This window comes from Micropterus salmoides, unplaced genomic scaffold (genome assembly GCF_014851395.1).
Source record: "Micropterus salmoides isolate LMB-PRFRI ecotype aquatic unplaced genomic scaffold, ASM1485139v1 Ms_hic_scaffold_17, whole genome shotgun sequence".
Classification (NCBI taxonomy): domain Eukaryota; kingdom Metazoa; phylum Chordata; class Actinopteri; order Centrarchiformes; family Centrarchidae; genus Micropterus; species Micropterus salmoides.
The window spans coordinates 24,721,193-24,742,182 of NW_024040817.1; the positions used below are offsets into that span (position 1 = coordinate 24,721,193).

Consider the following 20,990-nt stretch of genomic DNA (forward strand, 5'->3'; position numbering starts at 1 on the left):
CACTATGTTTGTGATATCCATTTGAATGGAGGACTCAATGGACCAGTCCTTCCATTTTGGATCTCCATTTTTAGAGGCTTGAGCTTCCAGGAAACACCGTAGAGGCGCCTCCTGCACTGTAAAAAAAATTCTGTTGTTTTTACGGTAAAATGCCAGCAGCTGTGTGCTGTTGCCAGAACTTCACCGTAAAAAATACAGTGACAATGTATAATACATTACAGTATGCTTTTTTGGCAACTGTAAATATTACAGTTCATAACTGTTGTTTGTTTACGGTAAATTACTGTCAGCTGTGGTTGCCAGAACTTCACCGTAAAAAATACAGTGACAATGTATAAGACATTACGGTATGCATTTTGGCAACCATAAATATTACAGTAGACAACTGTAACGTTGTTTATGTTAAATTACTATGAAAAAAACCCATATATAGTAAATCTGTTTAGGGTATTTATGCTAAAATGTTCAACTTAACAGTAAATTACTGGCAGCTGTGGTTGCCAGAACTTCACCGTAAAAAAATACAGTGACAATGTTTAACACATTACGGTATGCTTTTTTGGCAACTGTAAATTCTAAAGTTGATAACTGTAACTTTGTTTACAGCAAATTACTATGAAAAAAACACATCTTGTAAACCTGTTTACGGAATTTATTGCAATAAGTTCAACTTTACAGTAAATTACTGGTAGCTGTGTTTGCCAGAACTTCATTAAAAAAAGTAAGTAAAACAATATGGTACAATACATAAGGCATTACAGTTGGTTGCCACAGATATTATATTCAATTGCTTATGGTAAACAGCAAAGTACATAATAATTAAAGCCCATTGTAAACCAAGGTACAGACTTTTATTGATTACTTTAAGAAACTGTTTTTAAATTTACACATTCTTTAAAAACAGATTGAACTGATCCAGTAACTTGTCAGCATACTCACAAAGCAGTGATGAGATGGGAAAACAGCATGTGTCCATATAGTATATGAAGCAATGAATTCTAAATGGAAAAAACCAACCCTCTGGAATCGTTTTACCAGGTCACTAGGTCACTTGTATAAGAAATTTGTCTCATGGCAAAACAAACATTTTTGCACTAAGCCATCAGCAGCATTTGTTTCACCTCTGTCGACTTGCAACGTAATACACCTGTGTTTCCCATTAATTAACGAGACCACAGTCTAATTTGTTAAGTTTCAAAATGAACCAAAAATATTTTCACACATCTCATAATAACATTACAGACCTCTAACGTTGTGTTTTGTGGACGCTGCGGAGCGCTGCTGTAAGCTTGCATGCTCACACACACTGGCATCTGTCGGTGACGGTAACATTAACGGTCTGTTTTAATGGTCTCTTTCTGTCACTCGTTAGTGAGAAGGCAATTAAGCTAGCTGCACCCGTGTGGAGTGCACACGTATTCAAGCCTTTATGGAAAACCACTAAAACGAACCAGTGCGAGCTGACAGGCAGTGTTAGCGATTTTATCCTATCATTGCAGTATGTTGGAGATACTGACCTGAAGAGAGGCTGTGCAGTCTTCATGTTACGCGATATGAGAACTAGGGCTGAACAATTCATTGTTTTCTAATCGAAATTGCGTTTTGAAGGAACGCGATTAGCTTATCGTGAAGACGGCGATTAAAATGTATAATTACAGAGAACATCTGACCCGTTTTAAACAGTCATGCAGTTACAAATTCATTCCATTGTCATCCTTGTATGAAAGACCTGCTCGCCAATCACTAGCGCCATGTGCCTCTTGTTACAGTCCTACTCACTAATTAGAGCGGGCAGAGGGCATGTTTTACAGAAACAAACAAAACTAGAGGAAAACGTGGGATAGTGGCGCAAGCTGAACAGACACTGTGTCGCAGTTTTGTCCAACATCAACTAACACTGAAGTGCTTCAGCAACGGAGCGTTAACCTACAAGTCATTACATGTTAATTTGTCATTTTGTGTACTTGAACTACGGATAACAGCTCTCTGCAGGCTACATATCAAATTGGGTCGGCTTGATGAATTTAGCGCGTGGATACACATGTGACAACGTCCGTTTTACAAAATAAGGTGTCTATACAGTATGGAAATAAGATTAATTGGATCATATTCACACAAAGCATAAAACATATTACATGTGTCCATAAAAGTAAAAAAACAAAACAAAAAAAAAACAATAAAATGTTAGGGAAATTACTTATTCTATTTTCTGATTTTTTTTTAGGGTTGCTGGAAAAACATTAAATACAATTTGTTGACTTTTGTTGCTGTTTCATCACCATTTATAGCTCTGCAATGTGTTTAGGATCAAATAGTTTACTAGAGCACAACAGTGTTTACAAGAATGCAAAGTTCTTCATAGATAACCTCTTAATTTTGCACCAAATGAATGCATTTAACTTTAAAATTTTCTTCCATTCAAGCAATCAAACCAGTAACCAGCCAACCAAAAACAAAAAGATCTGCAAATGATGATATATGCAATACATATCAATATGTTGTTTTCTTTTCTGCAACTGAAGTTCACATACAAATTTAATATCACATTCGCTTGAATACAGAAATCAACAAGTTCTGATTCACATCAATACATTCCTACTTTTTAAAAAAGCCTTTATTTCACAGACCAGCTAACGAGAGACTGGAAATGTGAGAGAAAGAGGATGACTGCAGCAAAGGGAAGCTGGCTGAAACTGAACCCAGGCTGCTGCCCTTTGCTGACTTCAGCCTTGTACATAGTGCACATGCTCCACCAGGTGAGCTAACCAGCACCTAAACAGAGATTAGGGCTGAACGATTAATTGCATTTGCAATATTATCCCGATGTGATAAAACGAGATTTTCTAATTGAGGCTGCAATTACACTCTGGTCACATGACACCCAAGACTAAATCAGTCTGCAGACGAAGCATCAACTTCACACGTTAACCTGTACCTTGACTTGTTTTTGTACAGTGGCCTTAACCTTGACAGAAGCTGACACTACAGAAACTTTAGTGAATTACTGAGCTTGTCTATTAAACATGAGGGCCGTCACTTAGTTTTATTTTCGTTGGCCAACTTTTGAACTGAACCTCAAACTAAGTATTTTTTGTTTGCTTACTGGGATACAGAAAGATGTTACTGCTTGTCCGTTTTGAATAATACAGGAGGTACAGTGTTTAAAAATGAATCGCATATTAAACCGCAATCTTGTTAAAAAAAAACAATTGCAATTAGATTACTTTCCAAAATTGTTCAGCCCTACTAGAGATTACATGTAAAACTTTACAATGATTAAGTAAACATGATTAGGAATTAGGGCTGTGCAATATGAATAAAATCTCATATCTTGTTATAGGTCATTTCATGCCCTAATAACAGTACTTTCCCAAAATAGATTTTTTTGAGTAAATTCAATGAAATATCACTTTCTCCATTAGCAGTATGTTTTAAAACTTGCCCAAAAGACATAGAACTCCTCTTTTTTCTGTATTCTTCCACCTGTGATCTGTTATCACGGCGGCAGGTGCGCTGTATGCCAGCTTATTAATGATGTAACCTATCAAACAACCAAAACACTTTACACTTTGTGTTCATACTGCTTTACTTAGTCTGTGCTCTATCCACCTTGAGGACCGTCATCCAGTCCCGACGGAGCTCAGGGAAGAGGTCCTGAAGACCGGGGTAGGGAAGTCTTTTCTCCCCTCCAGCTCAACGCAAAGAAGAGTGTGCTGGCGCCCACACAACGGACTACATTCCTAGGGGTAGGATTCCACAAAGATGCGGGCACAATTGTCTCCGGCACGTGTCGACACCATATTGGCTGCCGTGAAAGGGGTGAAGTTAGGCCACGCCATCACTATAAAACACTTTCAACGAGTATTGGGTCTCCTGGCGGCTGCGTCCAGCGTAATACAATCTGGACTGTGTGTATTAGGTTTCTTAAATACAAAGATCACTAAAGGCCTCCTAGAAACACAATGCAGTGAAAGTGTGTGGTAATATTCATTTTCAAACCCATATTCAGTACAACTGCTAAAAATAAGACAATGTTAGTAATGTGATGTTCCGAGCTCAGATGTTGATCAGAAAGAACACATTCAGTCATTGTCAGTCATAGGGGCCTATGTTTTGTCTGAAATAAGATGGAAATTTGACACATCCAAATCACAATGACAGGGTAGAAGATAAATAAAGGACACAATTATTGATGCGAACATTTAAGTATTTAACAAACAAACATTTTAGGGCAGTACCAGTTCAGAAGCATATAAACTATATTTACTCACTGAAGCTGCGTTCTGATAAAGCTTACGACAAATCTCAGTGCTGGCCATCCCGTATTTGTGCAAAGTTGCATTCTCCAGCTGCATCATGCTGAGGAGAAGATTAAATTATTTTAGTGTTTGGCTATGTAGTTAGAGGAACCACAACAACAAACTGTTGAAATCTACAAAAAAAAACTAGCAGTAAAAAATACAGAACCCCGGTGGTTTTTATAAATAGCTGCAATGCCCCATCACAGCCTGTGGACCTCAGGATACTCAGGAAAGTGGGTGGAGAAAGCAACATCAGGAGTAATGAAACCAACATCAGTAATGTGTTGGTTTGTGGCAAGTCTCCAAAAGGAAAAAAACATCTACAGTATATTCTGTTAGATAATAAAAATCACTGAGAATAAAATATTTATTATGTAGTGATCTTCTATTGAAAAGACCAAAAACAACGAAACGCTAATATTTTGTTTTTAGTAAGTTTTTTCTTTCTGTTTCTTTGTTAATTATTTATATATTTTTTGTTTATGTGACTTTCTGACCTGAAAGAAAGAATATGGAAAGAAGACAGGAGCTGGGCTACCCATGTGGCTCACCTGGTAGAATATGTGCTGCAGCAGCCAAGGTTAGATTCCAGTATGGGCCCTTTGCTCCTCATTCTATGCTCTTTCTACTGTTTCTTGAGTATGCTGTCCTCATTGTGCCTGAAGACATGCAGAAAACCGATAAAATCCCTTGACAGACTCCCAAACCTTCGCGATGTCCTCATCTGATAAGGTCATTTATAAGCAGTTAAGAACAAGCTCACTGAAATTATCAGACATATCCACATCACATTCCTATACTTACGCCTGTCTCTAACTTACCGGCTTCATAAACTTGAGGGCCAAAGTCATCTGATTGAGTTGGAATAGATAATGACTGAGAAGCAGATTATAAATTCAGTCACTTATACCGCTGTCTGCAAGATCTGTGTCTGTGACATGTGGGTGGTAACTTAATATGCTCCCCCATGTGAACGTTTAAGTTAACGTTATCTTTATATCGTTATATTGACACTGCCGTTCACATAACGTTTACCTTTACAGTTTACAGAAAAGCACATAACCATTTTTAATTGACTTGCCACAAAAATTACGTTACAACTGGATATTTCCTCCGGGGTGTTACCATTAAATAACTAACGTTAGCTAACTTAACGTTAACTTAACTTTACAAATGAGTAAACATCGTTTTTGCAAGTGCAACACAAAACTGCAGAATGGACACCTTGAATTAAACCGTTGTAGAAACAGCCCACGGTCAGGTTTACTCTAACCTGACCTAAAGTTAGCCAACATTAACATAAGGTAACATTATCACATAAATACAAAACCAAACAAACTTTCAAGAAAGCTTTTAAACTTTAAAAATGTGCTCACCTCACGACGGAATTCTTCCTCTCCAGGATCCACAGTCAGACGTTATTCATTCAAAAAGTAACGTTAATCCCACAAGCGCAATGAATGCTGGACGCGTAGAAATGGCGCTAACTGCTAACGTCTCCCTCTCTCTCTCTCTCTCTCTCTCTCTGCCTTTTTTAAATCAGTTCCTTAACATTAACGTCTCTCTCTCCCCTACAAACTCAATTCAATTCAATTAAATTTCAGCTTTATTTGCAAAATGTATGACTGCAATATTGACAAAGCTACATATAAATTTCAGAAGAATTAATTTCATACATTTCATTAAATAAGCAAATAAAACAGTAAAAGTTGTGTTCATTCTCTCTCTCTCTGCCTTTCTCAGCTCATTAACATTCATTTTAAAATAAGCATACAATATTATGAGTTGTTGTGGGGAGCGCTCACCAGGTGCAAAATATATATAGTTTTTTTTTCTTCAAATAGCATAGTAACTATTATTAATTATAATGTGCACATTTTCATAACTGTGTATATTTTCATTATTTTGGTGAGCCACATGTAAGCCTTTGGTGTTTTTTATGTTGTTTTAATCAATTTTGAAAATGATGAAACAATTATAGCATGGGGGGAAAACAGTTTTATTACCTTGCGCACCTTATTAACCACAACTCGCCAACCAAATTTTATATAGGCCTACAGTCAATGGAAAATGGTAGTTCTGTACTGTAACCAAGGTCCAGTGAGGCCTTCAACTTAGAGGGCTGCACCTATAGCCTACTCATAGAATCTGGAGTTACAGTATTACCGTTCTATTTTGTATAGGCTTCGCCCTCTTGCATTAGAGGCGAAGAAGGAATGAGTCAACGGCGCACTGGCCCATACGGTACCACCAAGCACAGACCCACTGGCCCAGAGCCACATAATGAGCCATCCAGTCCCCTGCAACCCGCATGCGCACAACCACCAATGTGTACAAGGTGTGTATGTTTTCTGTCCACACGAACTGTAGGCTCTCGTGGGCTCATTCACAGTTTCTGTGAGGAGGGGCGTGTGAGGGGACCTCTGACTGTGAACAAAGAGTGTACTGCTTGTTGCTTGAGCTCAAGCTGCAAAGTAGCCACCTGGCTAACGGCAGCTGGCTCACACAGTGTGGGGAATGTTAGCTTGTGTGGCTGAGTCGACTGAGACAGGCACAGACAGCGTTTGTTCAACAACTTCCACACAAGGAGCAAGATTACAACACAGTCCCGAACCATCGCTTACCAGTTGTTAGCTCTGAGCGATGAGGGTCGGCCAGCAGCAAGTAATCTGGTTGCTTAGTGACGTTAGCCGCAGCTAATGTGGAGCAACGTCGAAACACGGGGGTTTGCCTGGTCGGCTGATCCAGGGGCATACGGCTTGTCAGCTACACGTTAGCTTCCTGTTAGCTCGACGTTAGCCTGATGTTGGCATCCTGTTAGCTCAACGATGACCTGGCTCGTCGTGACAACATAGCAACGTCGAGGCCAGTTTCACTCGAGGTTGGATTGGGGGAAGCGGGGAGCAACTTGGAGACCCGTGAAGGGAAGAAGTGGAGTCATCACACTCCCACTCTTCAGGAGGTCAGCAGGTCGAGGGCTTCGTCCTAGAGAGTGTGGGTGGACCACCACACCTCCTTGTCCTGGGTAGCAAGAGAGGCAAAATTATCCTCCCAGCGCTGCCTCTCTTCAGGGGAAAGAAGGGCACAGATTGGGCAGCGTGATCGGTCTGTGTGCCCCAGTCTGAGGCACCCCACATCGGGGATGGAGGTCCCCCGGGAGGACGAAGCCCATGTCACCGCCCGCTCTGGCAACTTGCTAGAAGACATCGTTCTTCTCTTCTTCTGACTGTAAATCTTATGCTCTTTAGACAGCTCAGTGCTGAAGAAAAATGGGGGGCGACAAATAAAAGATATTTTAAGCCAAGAAAGTCGCAGTTTGTCGTAAAACTCTATACCTTTAAAAATACAAAATTAGAAAGACCACAAACCCAAAAGTCATGTGTTTAACATAATTTCTACAGCTATTTTAACATAATATGTTTTACCTTAAAATCAACATTTAATAAACATAATAATAATAAACACCTATTCCATATTTTTAACATCTTATTTCCATAGGAATGACGGTATGTGTTTGCCGAATGCTGAAAGGTTTCATACTGTAAATTTAAATGTACACATCAGTTAAATCTGTAATTTTGACAGAATGATACATTTATTTACGGTATTCTAACATTAATTTTACCAAAATATTATATTTTAACAATAAAAACGTGTGTTTTTTCAACGTATTATGACAGTGACAATTACAGTAATGTACTGTTTCTTGATTTAGGGTTATTCACTGTATCTACTACGGTGAAATACCATTTTGAATTTTATGGTCTTTTACTGTTGCTATTTACATTTGTACACATCAGCTAAATCTGTAATTTAGACAGAATGATACCGTTTATTTTAAGGTTATTACTTGCTTATGGCATTACGGTATTTCCCCATTAATTTTACCAAAATATTATATTTTAACAATAAAAACGTGTGTTTTTTCAACGTATTACGACAGTGACAATTACAGTAATGTACTGTTTCTTGATTTAGGGTAATTCACTGTATCTACTACGGTGAAACACCATTTTGAATTTTACGGTCTTTTACTGTTGCTATTTACATTTGTACACATCAGCTAAAGCTGTAATTTATACAGAATGATACCGTTTATTTTAAGGTTATTACTTGCTTATGGCTTTACGGTATTTTCCCATTAATTTTACCAAAATATTATATTTTATCAATAAAAACGTGTGTTTTTTCAACGTATTCTGACAGTGACAATTACAGTAATGTACTGTTACTTGATTTAGGGTAATTCACTGTATCTACTACGGTGAAACACCATTTTGAATTTTATGGTCTTTTTCTGTTGCTATTTACATTTGTACACATCAGCTAAATCTGTAATTTAGACAGAATGATACCGTTTATTTTAAGGTTATTACTTGCTTATGGCATTACGGTATTTCCCCATTAATTTTACCAAAATATTATATTTTAACAATAAAAACGTGTGTTTTTTCGACATATTATGACAGTGACAATTACAGTAATGTACTGTTTCTTGATTTAGGGTTATTCACTGTATATACTACGGTAAAATACTATTTTGAATTTTATGGTCTTTTACTGTTGCTATTTGACAGTTTTTTACCCCAAATTCTACAAACATTTTTTACAGTGGGAAAAAGCACAGCTCAAAGTCTCTTTTGTTGGGTAAGGCTATAAATGAGTACACGTCAGTAACGTTAATCCAGACAGACTCAAACAGAAAAACTCAACAACATACTCGCGTGTAGGGGGGATCTCCGTTGCCGATGTATTTCAGGCGAACCGAAAACTGCCCGAATTTGGAGGCATACTGAGGTGCCAGGGGGGGCCATAGTGGCCTACTGCCCACCAGGGCACGAATAGGAGACACTGTCTACTGTGTTCACACTGTTAAAGTACAATTCAGTAATATTTAGTAGGCTACTTTAAATGACTGTGAAAATCACTGGTTATGCCTAGACCAGATTGACCAGCTTTGACTGGATCAGGCATCTTGAACTTCGTGTGAAAAAGTCTTCAAATGATTTTAATAGGCTTGGTCATGAAATTTTTTACATTTGATGTTTAATTATTACATTGAATGACTGAATGGCTATATAAAGACAAAAGTACAGAGTGTGTACTGACTAATCTCTAGCTTGCAGTAAGAGATCATAAACTTCAACGTCCATGAGTGCTCTTATGTAGGAATTCATTGGTATACACGTGGTCGTCATGAGACTTGTATTTCCTAACCCCGGACTGGACCGCCGGATCCCTAACCATGAGGATCTGGAGAGGATGGCAAAGGAGGAGGCTGGTGACAGGCCCAAGTGGGACAACAAAGCCCAGTACATCCTGACCTGTGTAGGCTTCTGCATTGGGCTTGGTAACGTGTGGCGATTCCCTTACTTGTGTCAAAGTCATGGAGGAGGTAAGCTAAGACAAAAAGGATAAATGGACATCAGTGGTTTTGTTGTCAAAAAAGTGTTTAAAAGATTTAAGTGTGCTTGAGGTACCCCGGAGTAAATTTATTGTGATCTTTTGGGAATTTTTATTTACCTTTTTACTTTAAATAAAATCACTGGTCCTTTGTACCTAAGGCTAAAAGTAAAGTTAAATATATGACTCATTCACAGCTACAAGTGAGGGGCGATAAATCACCATCAAGTTATATTAATGATTCTCAAGACTAAGACGTCTTAAAGAAATAATTAACTTTTGGCATGACATACAAGCTACATTCAGAGACCCTCAGGTTAAGTTGAAACTGAATGCTATACATTCATACATACATTATGTGTGTGCTTTTCCACATGTGTCTGTGTGAAGTGGGCAATTGTTATTCTTTTGTAATGCGGCTGATTGATACATTATGGATGGGACAGATTCAAAGGCATGTAAATTTTGAAAATATAATCGTTTGTATTTCTGTGACTTATTACCTTCAGCTCAACCCCATACATCAGTCACAGTAATGTAACAATACAGATGGATTGCATGATCTGTTAATGACACCTGTAATAACCTTTAAGTGTTGACCGTAGTTAATACCTAACCTATTTGCTCTTAATTACTGTGATCAGCAAGGTTTTTTAATAGACCTTTTATGTGCAGTACTTGCTGTATTTCAACCCTGCCGACATCCTTACAGCCCATGTCGTGCTGTCGTCTACGACGCAAATCTACTTACACCAGCATAAAACCCTGAAATCGAGAGAGCTGAATAGTGAAATGAGTCACAGTCCTCTATTTAATCAATTCAATGCCTCTTCAAGTCAACTCTTACTTAATCTGGCCTGATGAACTAACTATACTAATATGCTGATAATTAGCAGGTATAATGTTTACCATGTTCAACATCTTAGATTAGCAATTTTAACAATAAGCACAACACCCAAAATATAGCCGCAGAAGTTTTACGGGTAGTTGGTCATTAACTAAATTACTGGACAAACTAAAATTTAAACCTGATGATGATGGAAGTTGAGATGTCAAGGGGGGTCACCACATTTTTCAGGATTTATCATCTGTGATGCATGCATGTTTGTTCAAAATGTGATGGCAACCCCTCAGATTGTTGTTGAAATATTTAATTCTGGACAAACGTGGTGGGCCATGTCACTAGCATTGCTGAAAAGCACTGCAATTATACTACAACCCCAAAGAAAAGAGGAAACCTGTGTTGTCTTTATAGTCAAAACTTACTTTGCACCCAAGGAGATGAGAATGCCTCTCTTTGTCCTGTGCATTTTCCAGGTGCCTTTTTGATTCCCTACCTGATCCTGCTGGTGCTGGAAGGAATGCCTCTCCTGCTGCTGGAGTTTGCCATTGGCCAGCGTCTCAGGAAAGGCAGTGTGGGAGTGTGGAGGGCCATCAGCCCTTATCTGACTGGTGTTGGTAAGTTAAAAAAAGGCTGTGGAACAAAGCAAAAGAAAAAAAACTGGCACTGCAACAGCAACACATACGTTATCAGCCAGTATCTGGCTTCCTGTAAATGTGATGTCACAGATAATGATGCTGTTCCTCAGGCATTGCCTCCATGCTCGTGTCCTTTTTGGTTGGACTGTACTACAACACCTTAATAGCCTGGATCATGTGGTATCTCTTCAATTCCTTTCAAGACCCACTGCCCTGGACCCAGTGTCCTCTCAATGACAATGGGACAGGTATTTGCACATATGTACACTCATTTTCAGACCACACATATACAGGTGCTGGTCATATAATTAGAATATCAAAAAGTTGATATATTTCAGTAATTCCATTCAAAAAGTGAAACTTGTATAATGTATACATTCATTCCACACAGACTAATATATTTCAAGTGTTCATTCCTTTTAATTTTGATGATTATAACTGACAACTAATGTAAACCCCAAAATCAGTATCTCAGAAAATTAGAATATTGTGAAAAGGTTCAATATTGAAGACACCTGGTCCCGCACTCTAATCAGCTAATTAACTCAAAACACCTGCAAAGGCCTTTAAATGGTCTCTCAGTCTAGTTCTGTAGGCTGCACAATCATGGGGAAGACTGCTGACTTGACAGCTGTCCAAAAGACGACCATTGACACCTTGCACAAGGAGGGCAAGACACAAAAGATCATTGCTAAAGAGGCTGGCTGTTCACAGAGCTCTGTGTCCAAGCAGATTAATAGAGAGGCAAAGGGAAGGAAAAGATGTGGCAGAAAAAAGTGTACAAGCAATAGGGAACCGCACCCTGGAGAGGATTGTGAAACAAAACCCATTCAAAAATGTGGGGGAGATTCACAAAGAGTGGACTGCAGCTGGAGTCAGTGCTTCAAGAACCACCACGTACAGACGTATGCAAGACATGGGTTTCAGCTGTCGCATTCCTTGTGTCAAGCCACTCTTGAAAAAGACACAGCGTCAGAAGCGTCTCGCCTGGGCTAAAGACAAAAAGGACTGGACTGCTGCTGAGTGGTCCAAAGTTATGTTCTCTGATGAAAATAAATTTTGCATTTCCTTTGGAAATCAAGGTCCCAGAGTCTGGAGGAAAAGAGGAGAGGCACAGAATCCACGTTGCTTGAAGTCCAGGGTAAAGTTTCCACAGTCAGTGATGGTTTGGGGTCCCATGTCATCTGCTGGTGTTGGTCCACTGTGTTTCCTGAGGTCCAAGGTCAACGTAGCCGTGTACCAGGAAGTTTTAGAGCACTTCATGCTTCCTGCTGCTGACCAACTTTATGGAGATGCAGATTTAATTTTCCAACAGGACTTGGCACCTGCACACAGTACCAAAGCTACCAGTACCTGGTTTAAGGACCATGGTATCCCTGTTCTTAATTGGCCAGCAAACTCGCCTGACCTTAACCCTATAGAAAATCTATGGGGTATTGTGAAGAGGAAGATGCGATACGCCAAACCCAACAATGCAGAAGAGCTGAAGGCCACTATCAGAGCAACCTGGGCTCTCATAACACCTGAGCAGTGCCACAGACTGATCGACTCCATGCCACGCCGCATTGCTGCAGTAATTCAGGCAAAAGGAGCCCCAACTAAGTATTGAGTGCTGTACATGCTCATACTTTTCATGTTCATACTTTTCAGTTGGCCAACATTTCTAAAAATCCTTTTTTTGTATTGGTCTTAAGTAATATTCAAATTTTCGGAGATACTGAATTTGGGGTTTTCATTAGTTGTCAGTTTTATATCATCACAATTAAATGAAATAAACATTTAAAATATATATCAGTCTGTGTGTGATGAATGAATATAATATCCAAGTTTCAGTTTTTGAATGGAATTACTGAAATAAATCAACTTTTTGATGATATTCTAATTATATGACCAGCACATGCACACCAAAGCATCCCACCTGAATCTTTGTTTATACATATTTCTTGCCCTTTCAGGGTTTGTACCAGAGTGTCAAAGGAGCTCCACTGTGGATTACTACTTTTACCGAGTGACTCTGAATAGTTCGGCCTCAATAGCTGAGTCTGGGGGAATCCACTGGCCCATGGTAGCCTGCCTGTTGGCTGCCTGGACAGTTATCGCTATGTGCTGCATAAGGGGCATCAGCACTTCAGGCAAGGTTTGTTGAGCATTCAGCTGACTGACCATTCGATAAGCCTACCTTAGTTACTGTTGCTATATGTCAAACTTTCCATTCTAATTAAGGACACAGAGATGGGCACAAAAACATTAAAAAGTATCTGGTTACAAATTACAAATTATTAATCAAAAAATACAAAATGCTGGTGTGAGAAAATGTGTTTAATTCAAATATAAACATTAATTTATAGGTTCTATGCAAAGTTTTATTTTTAGTTTTATTATTACATTTTAGGCATTTAGGAGCCCCAATATGGGGTCTGATCCTAACTGCCCAACATTGGAAAGATGAGCTCTGCTAAGTTCCCACATCATAGATCTGAAGTGGCCAATCGGGGTATCGTGGAGCTGGGGGGTCAGGAATTCATGGGTGCATGCTGGACGGTTTCTGTCAATCAGTTCAGATTTACCTGCATTTAGTCAAATTAAAAATGTCTTAGTTGAGAATAAATTGACATTACATACATATTACATAATGTATTTTAAGTATTTCATGCACAAATACAATCTCTTAAAAGTATTTTGTTACAAATGACATCTTCTTTTGTTCTGCCCCATTAAATACAATTTAGAAAATACTCAAACGTAATCAAATATGTATTTGATAAACATTTCATTTAAATACTGTCCACCTCTGGAAGTACATTTACAAACCTACCTGGGGTAGATTTACTATCCTACTTGAAATTCAAAGGCTATCTCAAAACAGTTGGTGGCTATTGGTGGATAAAAGCAGGTCTCCAGAGACCATTGATTTTGTCAGTCAAAATGCTAGCAAAATGCTGGAAAATATTTACTTGTGATCTATTTTATATCCTAGATGTGTTTTACCAAAGGTCACAGTGTGCTCATTTATTGCATTGCATCATGATGTATGTACATTTTACTCCATAAAAGCAACACATTTATGATCAAAGAGCAGCACATGAAGAAAGGCATAGAACTAAGGTCATTTCACTGTACAGAGCCCGGGAACTTTGGTGATAAACTCCTATTAAAATACAGAGAAAACACCTTTACCAAGAGCTGTATCTATTTGCTCGGACCTCCAGTCCTAAAGAAACCTAGTGAAATAAAGAAAATGTTACTGCGAGCGAGCAAAGAGTTTATCTTCTCAAAATCAGCCTTATCTTATCCTGTCCAAGGACAGTGAATGCTCCAAATGAAGCCTTTGAAGTAATCATGTTTTTGTGTCTCCAGCAAGAAGTTTCCTTGTATAATGGCGCCATCAAGTGGGTAAAAGCATAATAGCATTGGGAATTGATTATGGACCAATAGAAATAATCCCAAACAACAAGTCAGGAGGAGCATATTTTGAAAATATAAGAGAAACTCAGTAAATCTATATTGTATTGAACTCTATTTGAGTGTGTGTTGAGTGTGAGTGTTTGTTGAAGCAGGACCTCAATACATCTAGCCCAGTTGAAGGTTTTTTCTTCCACAGTTAAAAGTTGTTCAAGACGTTGTTCTAAAACAAGAAACCTGTAAATGGGTCCTAAATATGCACTTTGCGTAATATGCAGAAAGACTGAGGTAAAGCAACATGTCCCAGGCAAAAAGTTAGCATCCTCACCAATTTATGATCCATGTACAAGACATAAAGAAACAGACTGGTATTGCTGTGTAGAGCTTGTAGCTAGCCTGTTTAGCTGCTTAGCTTACACACATGTTCATATTTCACATCCTATTTTCATCATATATCATATTTTCAAACACCATGTTTAACTTTTAACATCACAAGAGTAACGTTTTTGGGGGGTAAGGACTAGGATGTGTTTAATGAACGTAAAGCTATCTTTGATAATGAGTTTGGGTGGGTATCTGGAGTGTAACCTTCTGCTAACCCAGTAGAATAGAACAGCGCATGATTGGACAATTTATGTTTTTGGAAGGGGTTTAGCAAATGGTCAATTATGAAAATATTACTAAAAAAAAATAAAATCTAATGTCCATTGTTATTTATATCTATTTTTCCTCATCATGACCTCAGGCAGTATACGTCACAGCCATCCTACCCTATATAGTGCTGGCCATCTTCCTGATCCGAGGACTGACTCTTAAAGGGGCCCTGAGCGGAATAAAGTTCCTATTCACACCAGACGTATGTTTCAAATCTTGATTAAAAAAAGCTATTTCTCAAAGCGCAAAGCCACAAAACAATGTATGCCTCCCTCTTGCAGGTGGACGAGTTGATTAAACCAACAACTTGGCTGGATGCAGGTGCCCAGGTCTTTTATTCCTTTGGTTTGGGGTGGGGGGGGCTCATCTCCTTCTCAAGCTACAACCCTGTTCAGTAAGAAACATTTAGCCTCATTTTGCTCACTTGGACAAAAAGAGAGTAGTCATTCTCAGACCCAAAGTCAACGTGTGCGTTGATTCTGTTGCTTATTTCTTTTCCCAAGCAACAACTGCATGCAAGACGCCGTGATCCTGTCGGCCGTAACTGGCTTCACCTCAGTCTATGCTGCCACAGTCACCTACTCCATCATTGGCTTCAGGGCCACAGAGCAATATGACAACTGCAACAGCGTGTGAGTACAGTTACTTTTTCAATCATGATAAACTAACACAAAAAGGCTGACTCTCCATCTGTAACTCAAACTCTTCCGTTGTTCTAGATGTCAGATTTGGGACAGTCATTCATGTTCCCCACAGGATAATTGCATAAACTTGGTTTAGTGTCCATACAATATATTTTGGTGTGTGACCAAATTAATATTTTGCCCCTAGAAACATCATGAAATTATTAAATGCATTTGACCTTCCTGAAGTCAGCATCACTACAAGCAACTATGAGGCAGCATTTAATCACCTCAACAGCTCTTTTCCTGATATTGTTCTTGGATTGGACATTGAAACCTGTGACATGCAGAAACACCTCAGTGAGGTAACTATACTGATCAATATCTATTAGCTTTACTAGTTATTATTGTTTTTTTTTACTCTTATCTGCATTGTCACTAACGTGTTTGTGCAGGGAGTGGAGGGAACGGGTCTGGCTTTCATTGTATTTACAGAAGCCATCGCCAAGATGCCTGGTTCTCCAGCCTGGTCTGTCCTCTTCTTCATCATGCTTGTCTGCTTGGGACTCTCAACCTTATTTGGCAACATTGAGGGAGTGGTGGTCCCACTGAAAGACCTGAAAGTATTCCCTAAAAACTGGCCCCATGAAGCCCTGACTGGTAACTTGTTTTTTAAAAAAACAACTCAAACAATTCCTCGGCCTTTTGTCTCTCATTGCAACATTAGTGTCATCTCTGGTTTCTGTTTTAACATAAGCTTGTTTTTGTGCATATGTGTTTCAGGAGTAACATGTGTTGTCGCCTTCATTATCTCCCTCCTGTTTGCGCAGCATTCAGGGATTTATTGGGTAAATCTCTTTGATAACTTTGCTGGATCTGTTCCGCTTCTGACCATTGGATTCTTTGAGATGATAGCTGTTGTTTACATCTACGGCATAGACAGGTTAGTGCTTATTCAAACTACTTTTAGCAACAAATTGTCCTTCTGTGTTTGCTTTACATCTTAATATTTGCTGCACAATTACCATACAGTATAAGTAATATCCTGCTGTGCCTGTGATTGATTATGTGGAACTGTGTAACAGGGATGACCACATGACTTTTCTAAAGTAATTAAGGTCATCTTGTGTTGCAGGTTCAATGAGGACTTGGAGTTCATGATCGGACGCAAACCCTCCATCTTCTGGCAGGTTTCATGGAGATTCATCAGTCCTCTAATAGTTCTGGTTATTTTAGTTTTCTACCTTGTGACACAGGCCCAAAAAGAGCTCACCTATTTAGTCTGGGATCCCAACTCTGTAAGCACACAAGCTCTGCATTAGCTAACATATCTTCCTAAATATCCCTACTTCATGTTGCCTTTTGCGCTAATGTTCCCTCATTACAAAATGCCCAAATGATATTGCATGCCAAAAATTTTCAAGGAACGTGTTAACCACAGTTGCATCGCAAATGTGCTAATCATAGTGTTTTGCGGTTTGCAGGTGAAGTTCCCCTCTCTGGCATCAGTACTGTACCCCTCATGGATCAACGTGATCGTCTTTCTTTTGGCGGGAGTCCCCAGTCTGGCCGTGCCTATGTATGCATTATGTAGGCTGGTCTTTGTTTGCTGCAAGAAAAAAAATTAATCCAGAGAAAAAAATGTCCAAAGTTCTTAAACTGTACATTTCAGAATACAATAAAATGCAAGTTTTTTTTCTTAAAGCACAATCCTGGTGTTTAATTCTCATGTTTTGTGCAAATTATTTTCTGCTCCTTCAAAATACTATACTATATGCTCAGTGTTGGGCAGTAGTGTCACTATTTTCTGAATCAAATAGCTTTTCAGTAAGGAAGCTCTTTTATTGGCCGAGTAGCGTGTAGCTTCCACACATGCTACATTTCCCCAAGTATTTCTGAAGGATCAGTGAGTGACGCCACCGCCACACACGGACCTGTAAGTGCAGCCGGCACATCAAGTTACCGTTCCTTGGGCTGATGTCTGCGACTTTGCTGCAGGGGAATTAAGACGCGCGATTGAGTTCACTTTCTATTGTGATAGTTATTGTAACACCTCTTGTGAGAAGGATCAGGGTTCAGCCTGGACAGCTCGTCCTCTAGTGAGGAGGAAACTATGTAGTGGCAGAAACTTGTTTCCATGAGATGAGATCTCTCTCTCTCTCTGTCTTTCTCGCCCATTGCCATGAATTTTAGGTTGCAATGTTACCAGAGCACAAATTCACATATATAAACAATAAAAAACATATAATTAATTAATAATGTGATAGTTATCTTACTTTATACAAACAACAATGGTTTTCCTTTGCATGAGGAAATACATTTACCTGCAATTATATGGCAGTAAGTAGGAAAGTTTCTGTGTGTCTGATTTATCTCCCACACACAGACTGTTTGGAGCAGCGTTTTAGTCTTTCTTCTATTGTTATTGTGGAATTATAAATTCTATAAATTAATGAACTATAAATAGTTCAATATAAACCAGGCCTTTACTGTGTGTGTGTGTGTGTGTGTGTGTGTGTGTGTGTGTGTGTGTGTGTGTGTGTGTTTGTGTGTATATATATATATATATAACCTGACTATAAAATATTTAAAAACTAAAAGTAGCTTTGATGTAACTAAGCTACTTTTGCCACATTGTTGTAGCTTAACTTGCTACATTTCACTAGGGGGTAGCTTCTGTGTAGTGAAGCTTCATTTAACGTAGAGTAGTGTTGCGTTTTCAGATTTTGTCAAAAACACTGCAGTGGACTGAAGAAGCTTCTCTTTAAGGATTCACAGTTTCTAGTCAAGTCCTACCAGACTGAGCTAAAGCCACAGTGGACTGAAAAGCTGCTTCTCCTCCCAGATCCACAGCTTACAGTCCCCATTCTTACAAAATGAGTTGTTTATATCCTCCAGGTATGTGGGCGGGTCCTTTTTCCTCCACATGGCTTAGGTTGTTTGGTTGGTTTCTCGTCACCCAATAAGGAAGGGTGTACCATTATTGTATTCATTACTTTTGAAGAAAGTAGTTCATCATGAAGCTGGTGGAAGGTGGAGTTATGTGGGGTACGCCTTTCGAAATAAGTGGGTTTTGACCAAAGTTTTAAATGAGGATAGGGACTCTGTTGTACCAAAGGTGAGGTGCACAATAGCTGAGGCTCTGAACCCCATTGTGGACATGCGGGCAGAAGGAATGGTAAGGTGAAAAAGGATCGGAGAGTTCAGGATGAGGTGTAGGGCTGAAGGAGTTCAGAGAGATAAGGAGGACCAAGATTATGGAGTGCTTTGAAGGTGAAGATAAGAACTTTAAAATCAACGGTATTTAACAGGGAGCCAGTGCAGTTGTTTTAGAAGTGGAGTAATGTGTTCAGAGACTGGGGTTCTGGTGATAACACGGGCAGCAGAGTTGTGGACCAGTTGGAGTTTATGAATGAACTTGTGAGATAGACCAGACAGAAGGGAGTTACAGTAATCAATACGGGAAGTGACAAGAGCGTGGATGAGAGTAGCAGGTTTATGATGTGTAAGTGAAGGACGAAGGCGGTTGATGGTGCGTAAGTGAAAATAAGCAGACCGGGTAAGATTCGCAAATATAAATTTTAATAATGGAAATGGGCACAATGTAAGCATTTTATGCATCTATGCAATGAAAGCATGAATAGCTACAACTTGCATTAACAATCAAATAAATTATATCTCCATTTCGATATAATCTAAAAACAGATATAGAATTCTTCTTCGTGGTGTGTTCAAGGGCAACTTTTAACCAAAGTCAAAAGGCGACATCAGGTAATGCATCAGGTGATCAGTTTGTCATCGGTTTGGTGTGTGCGGGAGCTAACCATACAGTCTAAATGTTTAAACAAGCAAAAGAAGGAGGCATCACACTGACAGAACAGGTGTGTAAGGTCAGGTGGATCAGATTTAACAACAACATCCTGCAAGATACCCCATATGTGAAGCAAGCTGACATGGATTGATCAGCAGTCTCTAGTATTAATACAATCTGCAATAAAAAAGAATAACAACTTACAATAAGCAAGTGTTATTGAAGTGTGTTCCAGCCAAACTGAACCTTGACTCTTAATCATTTGTTGCACTTGATTAATTGCCAAGCATTATCCTTAAATGATTCACAGAAATAATGATAAAAGCAAGAGAAACCAGCACATGCTATACCTTTCCATATGCTATGTCTCATACAATGACTGAATCCTTTTGAAACATCATCATCAAGAAATGTGTTAAAGCTTGGTAAACCCTACACGTTTGACCCAAAGGCTCTTCACTGGTTCCATTCGTCAAGAAATACATTCTGGTTTCTGAAGTGGGAGATACAATGAAATTAACTTGAGTCGGGGAATCCTCGTGTAGTCTTTGGTATGGCAGAAAATTGTGTCTTCTTAAATTTAATCTTTTATGTACACTCACCTAAAGGATTATTAGGAACACCTGTTCAATTTCTCATTAATGCAATTATCTAATCAACCAATCACATGGCAGTTGCTTCAATGCATTTAGGGGTGTGGTCCTGGTCAAGACAATCTCCTGAACTCCAAACTGAATGTCAGAATGGGAAAGAAAGGTGATTTAAGCGATTTTGAGCGTGGCATGGTTGTTGGTGCCAGACGGGCCGGTCTGAGTATTTCACAATCTGCTCAGTTACTGGGATTTTCACGCACAACCATTTCTAGGGTTTACAAAGAATGTTGTGAAAAGGGAAAAACATCCAGTATGCGGCAGTCCTGTGGGCGAAAATGCCTTGTTGATGCTAGAGGTCAGAGGAGAATGGGCCGACTGATTCAAGCTGATAGAAGAGCAACTTTGACTGAAATAACCACTCGTTACAACCGAGGTATGCAGCAAAGTATCTGTGAAGCCACAACATGCACAACCTTGAGGCGGATGGGCTACAACAGCAGAAGACCCCACCGGGTACCACTCATCTCCACTACAAATAGGAAAAAGAGGCTACAATTTGCAAGAGCTCACCAAAATTGGACAGTTGAAGACTGGAAAAATGTTGCCTGGTCTGATGAGTCTCAATTTCTGCTGAGACTTTCAGATGGTAGAGTCAGAATTTGGCGTAAACAGAATGAGAACATGGATCCATCATGCCTTGTTACCACTGTGCAGGCTGCTGGTG

At 39.2% G+C, this 20,990-nt stretch overlaps 1 protein-coding gene across 2 annotated transcripts; it reads left to right on the top strand.

Annotated features, from left to right (window-relative positions):
- Positions 1 to 9,158: 9,158 nt before the first annotated feature.
- On the top strand, positions 9,159 to 17,572 carry LOC119906676 (sodium-dependent neutral amino acid transporter B(0)AT1-like). Of its 2 annotated transcripts, XM_038723973.1 has the most exons (12): positions 9,159 to 9,696; positions 11,022 to 11,162; positions 11,294 to 11,431; positions 13,139 to 13,320; positions 15,331 to 15,441; positions 15,521 to 15,633; positions 15,743 to 15,871; positions 16,071 to 16,227; positions 16,318 to 16,522; positions 16,646 to 16,805; positions 16,998 to 17,160; positions 17,347 to 17,572. In XM_038723973.1, exons 1-12 carry the CDS (start codon positions 9,498 to 9,500, stop codon positions 17,488 to 17,490), a joined length of 1,842 nt encoding a protein of 613 aa, XP_038579901.1. In that variant the 5' UTR covers positions 9,159 to 9,497; the 3' UTR covers positions 17,491 to 17,572. The 2 variants fall into 2 exon arrangements, with proteins under 2 accessions (XP_038579901.1, XP_038579902.1); XM_038723974.1 differs by lacking the exons at positions 16,998 to 17,160; positions 17,347 to 17,572 and having other exon boundaries at positions 16,693 to 16,800.
- Positions 17,573 to 20,990: the final 3,418 nt, after the last annotated feature.

Excerpts from the sequence above, each read along its gene's own strand:
- LOC119906676 (XM_038723973.1), top strand. The coding sequence starts at position 9,498 with ATGAGACTTGTATTTCCTAACCCCGGACTGGACCGCCGGATCCCTAAC. Across the intron at positions 16,806-16,997 it reads TACATCTACGGCATAGACAG|GTTCAATGAGGACTTGGAGT; the intron begins GTTAGTGCTTAT and ends CTTGTGTTGCAG. Across the intron at positions 17,161-17,346 it reads TAGTCTGGGATCCCAACTCT|GTGAAGTTCCCCTCTCTGGC; the intron begins GTAAGCACACAA and ends TGCGGTTTGCAG.